At 36.0% G+C, this 14266-nt stretch overlaps 1 protein-coding gene across 2 annotated transcripts; it reads right to left on the bottom strand.

Annotated features, from left to right (window-relative positions):
- Nucleotides 1-3649: 3649 nt before the first annotated feature.
- On the bottom strand, nucleotides 3650-4724 carry LOC123680444. Of its 2 annotated transcripts, XR_006747517.1 has the most exons (3): nucleotides 4316-4724; nucleotides 4093-4223; nucleotides 3650-4025 (listed from the first exon to the last, which is right to left on the bottom strand). XR_006747517.1 is itself a non-coding variant. In XM_045618346.1 (2 exons), exons 1-2 carry the CDS (start codon nucleotides 4165-4167, stop codon nucleotides 3771-3773), a joined length of 330 nt encoding a protein of 109 aa, XP_045474302.1. In that variant the 5' UTR covers nucleotides 4168-4724; the 3' UTR covers nucleotides 3650-3770. The 2 variants fall into 2 exon arrangements, 1 of the variants encoding a protein (XP_045474302.1); XM_045618346.1 differs by having other exon boundaries at nucleotides 4093-4724.
- Nucleotides 4725-14266: the final 9542 nt, after the last annotated feature.

The following is a 14266-nucleotide window of genomic DNA, read 5'->3' as shown; positions in this document are numbered from 1 at the left end:
ACACGCAAAGCCAGGTGAATCTACGGTGAAACTGCCCCCGCAAACCCAACCAGTGAAACTGACAACAACCAACAGCGTTTCTGAAAGAGGGTCTTCCATTACGCCTAAACCAGGTACTGTACAAAATTCTTTAAGGGCTTTGGCAAGAGATCGACCAAATACAAGAAAAAACTCGGCTAAAGCGAGTCTCAGAGATTAGTTTCTGTATTATTTGTGTGCTTGTTATGTGTGCAACATTTTGTTGATGTAGATTAGTAACTCCTACTACAAGAATTCTTCGTGGGATTATCCTGATTTATTTTCACATTACTTGAATTGTTTTCATTTTGTGCTCGTTTTTTTTTTCTGTTAGGTCTACAAGAGTTTTGGGATGGATCAATATATAAGGGATTTCGAACATCTGCAGTACGAATCGACTGAAGTGGACGACGACCAGGGCTTTAGAATCATTGATGGGGTAGCCAAGAAGGCGGGATTTGCTGTCTTTCATGCAAACATTAGAAGCATCAATAAAAACTTCGATGAAATGTCAATTTTACTGAAAAAGTTCGATTACCATTTTGATGTTATAGTCTTCACGGAAACATGGTGTGTTCCGGATATCAACCTTTTCAAAATGCCAGAATACGAAATAATTTATAACTCAGGAGATTATAATCAGAACGACGGAGTTGTCGTGTATATAAAAAAGAACCTGGTGTTTCAGTGTTTTTTTCTCGATCTTGGTATTATAAGGACAGTTCGCCTCACCATCAAAGGCGTAGACAGAGATATTACAGTTGATGCCCTCTATCGTTCTCCCTCATCCAGTCCGTACGAATTCAATGAACATCTCTATAATTACATGAAGAACTACTGCCTGGACAACAAATATACGTATTTTTTTGTCGGTGATGTTAATATAGATATTAAATCAGATACTGATTTTTGTAATGAATATCTGAATATACTAGGAGAATTTGGCTTTAATTCAATGATTGATAAATATACGAGAGTACAGGGTGAGTCCCAAACTTTGTTGGACCATATCTTTGTCAAGAATCCGGTGAACCCTTCAGGATGCAAGTCATATGTCCTCCACTGCAATGTCACAGATCACTTCCCTATACTTGGAATATGTCCAATGTCAACCATTAGAGAACAACCTCCATCAAAAAAACGAGTTGTATTAGATCGGAAAAAACTTTTTGAGACCATGGAGGTGGAAGACTGGAGTGACTATTTCTGTTTGGATGATGTGAACCGGATGTCTGAATGTTTGATCAACAATATAAGAAGTGCGGTGGCATCATCTTCCAGACGACATATTAAAAGCCGTAAAGTGAAGAGAAAACCATGGATAACGAAGGGTTTGGTAAAGTCTGTTGATGAAAAACAAAGGATTTATAGGTTGGTACTTAGTAACCCGAACGATGCTCAATTACTACACAAATACAAAACATATAAGAATAAACTCACCAATCTGATTAGAACAGCGAAGAAAGACTACTACTCAGAACAGATAGGAAAAAATAAGGATAATTCAAGAGCTCTTTGGTCCAATATCAGAGATCTGACGGGAAATGAGAAGACCCAACCTAGAATATATAAGATCAATAAAGAAGGTACCAGCATCACAGATACAGATGAAATTGCTCGGATGTTCAATTCATACTTTGTGAATTTGGGTGGAGAGATGGTTAATCAGATCAGGAGACCAGTGACCCGTATTGTGAGGAGAGACAGAAGGAGCAAAACAATGTTCTTGAGGCCAACAGATGGAAGAGAAGTGCTTGAAATAATAAATGGACTAAAAAATCATAAATGCCCTGGCTTCGATGAAATAACTGGAGAACATCTGAAAATTATTGGTGAACACATAAAGGAACCTCTAGCGTGCCTGGTGAATGTTATTTTTGAAAGAGGAAAGTTTCCAGACAACCTCAAGACGGCTATGATAAAACCTCTGTTCAAGAAAGGTGATCGAGAGAGTCTCTCCAACTATAGGCCAATCTCACTGATTAGTACCATTGCAAAAGTTGTAGAAAAGGTGATCAGGGTACGACTGGTCGAGTTTCTGGAGAGAAACAATTTGCTTTCCAAAAAACAATTTGGTTTCAGACCGGAGAGATCAACGGATGATGCTATTGTTTGTTTGACGAATGGTATCTATCGAGCACTCGATGGGGGAAAATGTACGATGGGACTCTTCTTAGACTTGGCCAGGGCCTTTGACACTGTCAACCACCGCAAACTATTGGACGTCATGGAGGACCTTGGTATAAGAGGAGTAGCGGGTGATTTGTTCCGGTCGTATCTTGAGGATAGAAAACAATGCGTGGAGGTTAATGGAGTCGTGAGTGAGGGGCAGGAGGTATTGACCGGTGTGCCCCAGGGGACGGTCCTAGGACCTGTACTATTTCTCATCTATACAGGGTGAGTCTTTGACTTGTACATATATTTTAACCGAAGATTCTTGAGGTCAAAAGAAACACTTTTTTCATTTACCATTTTTTCCGATTCGGCCCTGTTAAAAAGATATAGCCATTTTAAATTTTCATAATGAGCTAATTCACCCCTGGTAACCGGAACACCGAAGTTTTCGCAATTATAAGATCTACAATTTGAAACTTGGAAATAAGCTACTAAATTGGAAAAACCATCATAAACTCACTTTTAACATTCCATTTGTTGAGAAAGTAGTATTTATAATACAATAAATGAGTTATTCCAATTTCACTGACGATAAAGATTAAATATTTTTCTCTTGATTTTCTATTTCATTTTCGATAATCATAACGAATTGAGCTCGCTACCACCCATATTAGCTTAGCTCTGATATTCATAATTCATATCCATTCATTTATTATAATATATCGTTGTTTATTTCAATTTCGTAGAATTGCAATTTAACCTTACATTCTCAAATAAATAATATTCATCTGTTACAGTAGGGCATTCCAAATCACGTGACCCAATATGGCGTTTGCCTACTGACGCCATGTTTGTCTGTTGTCTGTTGGCGCCAATATTCAAATCATCAGGGTGATTTTCCTTTTTTATCATAAATATTGGTATGGTATCTTTAAAAATATTGAATTTATTTTTTAACATGCCAATTGTTCTTTCCACATGTATTCTTACATGAGCTATATGTCCTGTAGTCTCAATATCCAGAGGATGTAACTGCTTTTTACCCTTCGTGAAGGCAGGGATAACCAATTTACTTTGTAAAACTCCTAAAGTTTCTTTTATTAAGAAACCCCTATCAGCTAAAACAATATCCCCAGGGATATGATTTAAAAAACCACTGTTCTCAACAATTTGTTTGTCTGAGGTACGCCCACCCCATGCCTTACTAATATAGCTTACTGTACCTTGTGGTGTAATTCCTATTAAAAATTTTACAGTGTTGTGGTGTTTATAATGTGACCAGCATTGCATCTGTGTTTTTAAAGACGCGGGTTTTTCAATAAAAACTTCAAAACAATCTAAAATGATGGTTGTTTTATCTTGAAATGCTTCTTGGAAACAAGATGGTATATTTTTGGAGGCCACTGAACGCTCAGGCCATATTATTAACTGCTGTAATGTTTTATGGAGAATATCTATGACCTTTTCAAAATATGTTGAAGCAGTTGATCGGGAAATTTTAAAATGAAAGGCTAAGTCTCGAAAATGTAAATTTAATCTTAACTTAATTAGAGTTAATATTAACAGATTGAAAGAACTGAGAGCAGTAATACTTGTTGTGGGAATATCATCTTCTATAATCTTATATAATATACCTTCTACAAAAGTATACGAAAAACCTGTATAGTAAATCCATTTGATATCATTACTAGGATCGTCTCTGAGACCAAATGGCGATGTGTCAATTTTTTTTCAAGTCTTTCTATCGTTTTTGAGGCAAAACTCAATTGGTCGAATTTTAAAGTTAATTCTTCCATAGTAATGTCCGTCTGAGATGCAACCCCAGTATCGAAGTTACTACCATGGTCTGGGGCCTCTGAATTAAGTTCGACATCAATATCTGCGTGTTCAATCTGCAAAAAAAAAAGTGTTTATTTCCTTTGCAAAGAATGATATAAACGTGTTGATTGTATTACTTACGCTCAATTTCCTCTGTTTATCAAATCTTCTTATCCTCTCAACATCAGCCTGTTTCCTATGAGATTTGTGCCCCATTTTCTGTGATGGAACCCAATCCGGATGATTTTCATCTTCCAAAGCTGCAGGTTTTCCTAGAGGCAATTCAGACTGGTGTAAAATACTTTTAATGTAAATATCATTATAACACTTGGCCACTTAGGTTGATTTCAACTATATCACTTACAAGTTAAAAATGTTTACTGCAGACTCTCTGATTCTTTAGTTTCGAATCAGTAAGATCGTCCCTCTTAATTGCTGCTATCCATAGTGCCCTACGCCTTTCAGACAATTCGTTTTTATCCGTAAGAAACCTGTGGCTTAAAACCGCAGGCACTGAAAAGAATTTTACATCATCCCTGTTGAAACGACTTCTACAATCAACTACAAGGCATGTCAAAGGCATTTTTTCGTGAGAATACCACTAATAAGCTCTGAACAATATAAAAATCATTTGATGCAGTCACGAAAACAAAAATCTCACAACTTTAAGATCAACTTATAACAGAACAATATGAAAACTCAATGACAACAAAACAATGTTTATAAACATTGGCCTACAGCCGCCATATTTGACAGGTCATTGGAATGCCTTGTTCTAACACAGACTAGTAGTCTGTGGTTTTAAGTTTGAACCTCAAATTTCGAGTGTTGCAAATTTAAACACAGCAGTTCGAATTATCTATGTTCTAACTTCTAACCTAAAATGTAAAATATTCATTTACAGTTTACACTGTTATTGTCTTATGATATTTGCATAAAATGAAAATCATCGAAGATTTGAAGAAACCCAACAGAATATTGAAGTTCCATACATATTTCCAAGAAATTTAAAAACAATTTCCAAAATAATTGTGTGGATACAAAATAAATAAGTGTGCATTCTGATAGAAAGTAATTCCTTTATGAAATGAAGCATTTGATTTGTTCCAACTATCTCATAAAAATAAAAATAATGATCTGCTTCAATATTTTTGGAGCCATCAGTGTGAAAATATGGAAATGAAGTTTTATGGCTCTGTAATCAATGGAAAATGTTAGACTCCACTTGTAATCAAATTTGTTCTATAATATGTACCTACATTATAGCCAACTCTACTACTTGATCCATTGAAAATAAATGAGAAGTATTCAATATAAATATCCACAGTTGAATATCCTGTTTGTTTCAACTCACCTATTTGTTTTCATATTAAAACAATTATGGCACTCTTGGAAGTATGTCAATCATATGCTCTAGGATGAATTTATGGAAAAGCAAAAGAATAAAAGTATTTAATCTCAATCACATGAAAATTTGTCTAGTATGTACTTAGTGGTATGTTTCGATGTGAGTTTGAATGACCCTCGAAGAATACAGTATTGTTCGATAGCAGCAGTCTTTAGTGGGATATTGACTGTTGTCATTATAATGGGACTATTTTGTGAAAACTTTTTTAAACATGGGCTTTATGGGAAATCTGGACTTTTCAAAATAGGATGTTGATTTTAATGAAGTATCTACTTTTTATAAGAGCTGTGTCAAAGCTCAGTAATTTGTAATCAAATAGAAGAGTTGAGGTGAGCTTATTCAAATAACTTCATTTTCAAACCAAGTTGGCTAGTACTTCAATTCTAAAATCTGAGACATGACATCATAGTAAATATTCATTTCTGTGGTTTTTTTTCCACAACAGAACAGAGTTGCATTTAGCCAAAGTACCCAATTTTTCGAATTTCACAGATAATTTTTTTTTTTTAAGATCAAGTTACTCGAAAACGGCGCTTTGTAGGAGAAAATATGAAGAGTACTTTTATTTTCCAAATTGGCCAAATATTGTTCAATGAACGTTCAAATTACTTTTAAGAGTTGGGTTCTTCGAATTTCTGGTATTTTTATGTGATGTAATGTTCATAATGAAGAAACTAAAAGATGTGTAGGGAATCTTGTGTTTGGAGAAGATGTATCACATCAAGGAAAAGCTATATTTCAAAAATCATTTCCTTCTATAGAACCATTTACGAGATATAGCTGAAAATCACATTTTTTTATCGATTTTCAACAGCCTGTATCTTTGTAACCGGGCCGAATCGGAAAAAACTATAGAGGTAAAAAGTGTTTCTTTTGACCTCAGGAATCTTCGGTTGAAATATATGTACAAGTCAAAGACTCACCCTGTATAAATGAATTCCTGTCTCTTGAGGTGGATGCAGAGATATCGTCCTTCGCAGATGACACTGTGATCCTGTTTACTGGCTCTACCTGGGAGGAAGTTGTGGATAAGGCCGAGAATGGAATGGAAGAGATGAGAAATTGGTTAAGTGAAATGGACTTGATGCTGAATATGGAAAAGACCAAGTGCATGGTATTCTCTAACAGAGTATCTGGCTTACCCAGGATTCAGAATTTGGTATTGAGGAATGGCAGTGTAATTAAGTGCATAAAATCGAAAACTTATCTTGGAGTGGAATTCGACGAACACCTTAGATGGGACCTTCACATCGCCAGGGTGACGAAGAAACTTAGATCCCTATTATTTACATTCAAATGCCTGAAAAGAATCATGGACGATGGTATTCTCAAAATTTTGTATCATGCACTGGTTGAGTCGCACTTACAATATGGAATATCATCCTGGGGTGGAGCGTACAAATGTCACAAAACACAACTCAAAGTTTTACAAAAAACCTTCCTCAAGATTATGTATAACAAGGAACGGACTTATCCCACCCAAAAACTCTTCGAGGAAGTAACCATGTTAGAATTGGAAAAACTTTATTATTTTAGAGTTCTTTGCCAGCAGTACAAAAGGAAAACGGAATTGCCGTCTATAAGCCATACTCACGACACTAGGCACAAAAAAAGATCGGAATATGTCACTGAAAGAGCAACAAAAGCAGTAGGTCAGAGATCATTTTATTATATGGCTCCAAGAGTCTTCTCGCTGGTTCCGCTTCATATCAGAAATGTGAATAGTCCAACATTATATAAAAAGTGGTTGAAGATCTGGTTGAGAGGTATGTCCGCGGATGAGATTGACAGGATTACCGTGAATTCTGGTTAATGGCACACTTAGAACATTGAGAGCGATCTATTTTTAATTTTCACTATTTCATACGATCCCGGTTTGGATTGCTTATTGTTTTTTTTTTCTTCTTGCATTTTTTTGTGAATTACCTACAAATATGATTTTTCATAACTGATTGTATATGTATTAATTTCTGGGAAATAAATCTTATTATTATTATTATTATTATTATCAAAGCCATCCTCAGGGATGTGCGATTTGTTAAAAAAGTTGCGACCTCATAAGTTGAAATCCAATGTAATTTTAGGAATAAACAATCAGTTAACAAACGAAAATGAGGTTGCTGCAACTGTTAAGGAGGATGGATTAAGCTATCGAGCTATGATTAAGGCTTTTTTATGACCGGAATTGGAAGATATTGATGTGGACGACATTTATTTTCAACAAGACGGCGCTACATGCTACAGAAGCAACAAAACAGTGGCATTTGTGCAAGAAAAGTTTTTCATCACTTCATTTCTTTCTTTCTCTTATAATATTATTATTTGCTTCGAATGGAAAGTTTAAGAAGCCTAATGAGTTGAATAGTTTTATGTATTATTGTTTAAATCTCTATACAGTTAAGCGTTTATTCATTTATTAAATTCCAATCTGCAATCATTCCACAAATCTTTTAGTTGGATAGTTATTCGAAAATGAGAATGATCATCAATTCAGTGGACAGACTCTTCGTGGCATCCATTTCATCGACCTGATCGTTACAAAAATGCGATATGAATCTGAGGAACTGACGTTCCAATAACGAGGGTTTTAACTGACAATTAAAGACATGTCATATTGAATTTCGGCATCAGAATTACGTAATTCACCTGTCAAAACTTTGTATAATTGATGGAATTCCAGAGTACGGGAATGGACGAATGGAAAGTTGAGTTGACGATTTAAAAAATTGTATTGACTATAATTTTCAGTAGCATTTTGCTGAAAATAAACACGTTTCTACGCAGGAAAACTTTAAATATTTCGCAGGAGATAAATTTCGAACTGCAGAACTTTTCAGGCATAATCGAAATAGGGAAGAGAGCCGGCCATAATTCAAGGAGATAGAGATCGATCTAAAAGCTTACCTAAAGGACCAATATCGGTTCCTATTTTTCAGAATCAGGAGCGTAGCGTTAGGAGGAAACATTGGGGTATAACGTGGGATGACTTTTTGAGCACTCGTCTCCGATTCGATCGCTCTATTATTCCGTCAATGTCTATGATGTTTGAAACACTAATGACTAATCCATTCTCAAATTCAATTCTGTCCATCAGTAAACACGATATAGCTTCCTAATGAAAAGGCCTAGAATCTTTCAGGGTTTTTCAGATTCTATCGAAATGAAATACTGAGTTATTTTAAGCTTCACGCAAATGTTCATATTTAGGGATTCATTAAGCCAAGTAGCTTGACATTTCAACCAACTACTTGACTTGAAAATCAAGCTCGTGAAAAATTACATACTTGAGCTTGACATGACTTGATTTCAGATATTTATTACTTGACTTGATATCAAGCTACTGGATATTACTTGTGCTTGATATGCACGCGTTGCACGACATATATTTCTGCAATGTCGTGTGCGCTTAGACTAAATAAGGGGATTCCTCGAGCGCCGAGATACTGAAGCATTCGCCAGTGTGACTTTATTAGTAGTTTTCTCACATTTCTATGAAATCTGTTGGTAGATTTTGATAGTTTCAGAAATATCTTTCCAAATTTGGCTAAAGTAGCCAAGGGTTTTTTATCAACGCCAGCATCTTCAGCTCCTATTGGAAGACAATTTTCCAGAGCTGCTCTACTTCATTTTTTTATTATTCTTTATTTTGTTATAATTTATAGTGATTTAATTTATGTTTCTATTCCAAAAAATTGATATTTTCGGTTCTTTCATACAATAAGTTTGATAAATAAAACTGTTGTTTACAAGGTTCCTCCTCTTTTTATCATTTTGTTATTGATGTGCCACTACATAATTAAACTCCTGAAAATCAAGTAGCTGGATATAATTCAAATACCTACTTGATAAATAAATATTTGAGAGATTGAAAAACTACTACTTGACTTAATTGTGCTTGACTTGAAAACAAGTCAAGCTCAAGCCAAGTTGCTTGAAAATCAAGCCTAGCCGTGAATCCTTATTCATATTATTCACGCCACCAGAATCATAAAAAACTCAATGAGAACAAAAAAAACAAATTCTTTGACCACAAGTAACTGTGGAGGACACTTAGATATAAAATAATAATTATAAGCTTCATACAAAAATTTAATCTGATCAAATCATTACAACCATAAAAATTCAAGATTCGAAGAATTACCAAACAAAAAAAATTCTGGAGGAAAACGGTGGAGAGTGTTTCAGAGAAAATATCATCCTGTGGATTTGCTATCGAAATTGGCATGTCACATGGTGTGAACAATCAATGATAATATTTATACCAAATTTTAGTTGAATATCTTGAGAAGTGTAGATACTATAAGAGAAAAACTTGAAAAAAATTCTAACCTTAACACACTGTATCTCAAAAACAAATGAGAATCGTATAAGAACGTATGAGTTTTTTGAATTATTTTCACATGTACAATACGCTCCTAGAGTGTGGCCCGTTCCCCCCGACTCACCCTGTATAAGTTGTCCTAAGTCGAAAAACTCAATATTTTCGAAACCGAAGACTATTTTGAAAAACCGATAATTGCATGCCTTTCGACAAACCTGATTTTAAAAAACTGGCATGAAAAATGCATGGTGTCCCATTTAAAAATAGAAACTCTACTCCTCGTTCTTCTCTATATATCTAAAACCGTAATTCATTTCTATGCTCTGTTATAATGAAAATCATAAATATCGTATAAATCATAAAAATTACTGAAAAAAACCTACTAGATTTTTTTGGATATCTCCAACAGGAAGCAAGATAAGACGAAATATTTGAAACAGTCTTTTTTCAGAAACGCCCTGTGACTCTAGAAGTCTAGAACGAATCAAGATATCTATGATTTGCTTTCTGTTATCCTTGAAGATTTTTTCTCTTGCTCTTATAGATCTCGAGATGCTTTCAGTAAACATAACCGTCCAATCAGTCTTCTCTCGTGCATAGGAAAGATTACGGAAGCGGTAATTCTGAAAACATTGAAGACAATAACGGAAGAAAAGAAGATCATACAGTTGGAACAGTTCCATTTCCAAAGTCAACATTCCACTGTGCAACAAGTACTCCGAGTAGTGGAACAAATCACGGATGGATATAACCGTAAACAAGTCACAGGAGCTGTGTTCTTGGATGTAGCCAAAGCGTTTGATAAAGTATGGCACAAAGGACTGCTATACAAATTGCTTGCGGCAGGTTTCCCACTCTCCATGGTCCAACTTTTAGCTTCTTACCTGCATTCTCGCAAGTTTATAGCCAGAGTTGACGGAGTATTGTCTTAAGAGAGGTCTTTTTCAGCCGGAGTTCTGCAAGGATCTCTGCTGTCTCCCATATTATTCACAATATATGTATCCGACATGCCAAAAAAGGTGGAAACCTCCATGGCACTGTACGCTGACGACACCGCCATTCTTGCCAGTTCTTGGTGTCCCAAAATGGCAACGAGGTACCTACAAGAAGCCCTCTGCAGACTCCAATCTTGGTTTGCTAGATGGAGAATTGAAGTAAACCCTGAGAGGAGCGAAGCAGTTCTTTTCAGTCGAAAGAAAAAAGATCCCGTCGGACACATCGTAATGTTCGGTAGGAGGATCGAATGGAAAAACGAGGCCAATTATCTGGGAGTGATACTTGACAAAAAGCTCACTTGGAACCAACACGTCACATCAGCTGTGACGAAAGGAAAGACAGCAGCGACAGCGTTGCAACCGCAACTTTGCAAAAGCAGCAAAATGTCTCTTTCCGACAAGCTTCTTCTTTATAAGTCCACCCTTTGGCCGGTGATGTCTAACGCATGTCCAGCTTGGGGATACGCCGCAAAGACGCATCTGCAGAGACTTCAAGTCGTCCAGAATAAGATCCAAAGACGAGCCTTAAATGCACCATGGTTTGTCAGCAACGTACGGATACATGAAGACCTGCGAATACCATTCTTAGACGACCATCTAAAAGATCTAAGCGTGAAGACCTTCATCAAAATGGAAAATCACGCAAACCCTCTAATAAGAAAGGCTTGCGACTACGATGAAAAAGCTCCTAGAAAACACAAACGACCGAAGATGGCACATCCCTAGGAAGTGTCTGTTAACGCCAAAACCTTACTGGCACAGAGATTGTGTAATGATTACTGATTAACTTTCTGAGTGGCATATTGCCACCTGCTAGAGCAGAATCAAAATAACCCACCAGAAGTGAATTATATTGAGATGTAGCAATAAAAGGCTAATAGCCTGACTGCAAAAGAGAAAGAAGTTCTAAGTTCTAAGTTCAGTAAACATCAAATTTGGGACAGCCTGTTCAGTTCTGCAATCTCAAAGGACGAAATTGTCGCATCAATAACGAGCGCTCGCAAGCTCCTGATTTCATATCCGCGCTTCCTTTTTTGTTAACCGAATCGTTTTCAGTCGAATTGAACGAAACGAAGAAACGTAACAAACACTGGACGACCGTGAATGAAAAACAGCCCGAAATAAACGAATCAGAATTTATCGGCGTATCATCTGTACGCCGATTTCCGTCGTTGGAAAAACGGTTTTCCAGTGCGCCCATGGGGTATCGTCCGAGTTTAAAATCATATTTACGGTTGGGGAAGGGAGAGAGAGGATGCAGCAGCAGTATCAAGAGAATAGGAAGGGTGGCATCTACATTTCACGGGGGGGGGGCCGGCCGAACTATAAAAAGCTCCGATTCGGGCCGACTTTATCTCGGCCATAAATTTGCCAGAAGCTGCGCTGATTTATGCTCCAACCGTAAATGCGCGCCCCCCCCCTCTAGTTTCCCTCGGAAAACTCTTTCCCGAAAACGTCCCTGGATTTATGTCCGGCAATACCGCAAACTCATCCGCGCACTCGTTAATGGAGTTTTAGGCTCGTACTCTCCGGTAATTTGGTGGGGTTATGTGAGGTGTTTGGGTTTAGAACTGCCGTGGAAATGACGATGCGTGCATGCAGTGGCGGATTAGGATTACTGGGGGCCCAAGGCGCATGACAAAACTTGGCTACCCTTTCCGGCTGGGGTCACTGATTTTTTTAGATACTACGTGTCTTGATTTTAAATCAAGTTAAATAGTAGTTTTCATTATCAAGTCAAGTATTTATTTATTAAGTAGGGAAAGCCTGGTCAAGATTTTCAGTGTGGTTAAAACGAATACCCGATTTTATTGAAAAACTACATTATATGGTGCTACTGGACGAGTTTGTCTATAAAACTAGCAACTAAACCTCGCCATAACAGCTGATCCAAAGCACTTGTACTTCTTGTGAAAATAATAAATGTTTTGTGGCGTTATATAACGATTTTTGGCATGGTATGTAGGTTGATATTTTCATTATGTATCAGTTGTCAACGAATAAACTCTGTTCAATTTTTTGCGTGTTTTTGTTCAATTTGTGTTTATAACTTTTCATTAATTGATAGAAATTTTGCAGTAAGCTAGCCAACTTGTGAATATTAGTGCTTTGGGCAAGAAGGATATTGGCAAACGGATATCTTCTCGTTGTTCGATAATGTTTTTTTTTATCGAAATTAAACACATCAGCACATAGGATAGGTATAGTAAAAGTATAGTAGTGTGAATAATTAGTGTCATTGTCAGTATTACACTAAATACATAATTATTTTATTTCAGATGGTGTTTAAATACAAACGCTCATACTGAAGATTGGATAGAGTGCGAATAATGCGAATAATAAGAGGTGGGCACACGAGAACTCTACTTCTTATTCAGGGATAGGCAGCTAATACTGTGATGAGTGTGAAATGTGAATTGCTTTATTTAATCTTTTGCCCTGTGGGATGTACCCTGAGTGTTGGAAAACGGATAATAGGCACTTCTTTTCATAATCAAAAATTTATTTAGAAGTTTTTTAAATTTAAGAGTTTTTACTAGTATTTTCCAAGGAAAATACTAAAGTACTAAAGTACAAATTAATAATAAAAAGACTGTTGTTGATTGGAAATTTCTGTGTTTTTTTTTAGTCTTTTCCTTAACATATTCGTGTTGTCCGGGCTTCCCCTACTAAGAAAATCAACTGAATTCCTGTAAATAAAAAATGATGAAATGAGAAGGACCTTTGCGAAAAAAACATCTTTTACCGAAAATATCAACTATTTTGAAATGAAAACACAAATAAAATCACTATAAAACAGTATATTCTATGCGAAAATCCAAGAGACCTTTTTTTTTAGTACAACCCAATTTATTTCTCGAAAAACAGTGGTGTACATTTTCAATAGGAAAAGGATCATCGCATCCCTCTATCTACGCCACTGGATAATTTTGGCAGGAGATTATCAACTAATTCCAAACACTACACTATCTTGACTCAAATAACTAAAAATCAAAACAATTAATGAAATAATACCAGAGTAAAAAGGTTTTTTTTTTCAATTTTTAACGCCCTGTATCTCGGAAACGAAGCATGTTAGGATATAAATTTATATCAACTTTTTTCATGAAAAAAGTTTTTCTATTCGAAGCCAAAGTTATTGAACCAAAATCTGTACGACCCTGTATATTCTTCTGAGATAGAGCAATACAAAAAATTATTAACTTCAAACAATGAAGCATGTGAAAATGTAATCTTAGTATTAGCAGAGGAAATGTAAACGGGGCATCCTGCATTTCAACGTATGATACAAGAGAACAGAAAAAACCTCAGCAAAAACTCTGTCTCCCCGTATAGGTGTTGTGATAGCTTTTTGTATTTGAATGAGCCGACATATTTTTATTGAAGGGCTTCTTCTTCATCCGAACAAAATCTTTTCCATCCCTCCTCTTCACCAAGGGTTGATGACATATATATCATTATATAATTAAATCTGAAATCGAAGAAGAAAAGAACCAGAAAGATGTAATAAACGTATTAGTTTTCATTACATTGATTTAAAGTTAGCAACCCATTCTGAAAAAGAATCTGAAACTAAATGGTAGTATGGAA

This window comes from Harmonia axyridis, chromosome 5 (assembly GCF_914767665.1).
Source record: "Harmonia axyridis chromosome 5, icHarAxyr1.1, whole genome shotgun sequence".
NCBI classification, from domain to species: Eukaryota; Metazoa; Arthropoda; class Insecta; order Coleoptera; family Coccinellidae; genus Harmonia; species Harmonia axyridis.
The sequence above is the reverse complement of the archived record's forward strand: the minus strand, read 5'-3'. Positions and strand labels throughout refer to the sequence as shown.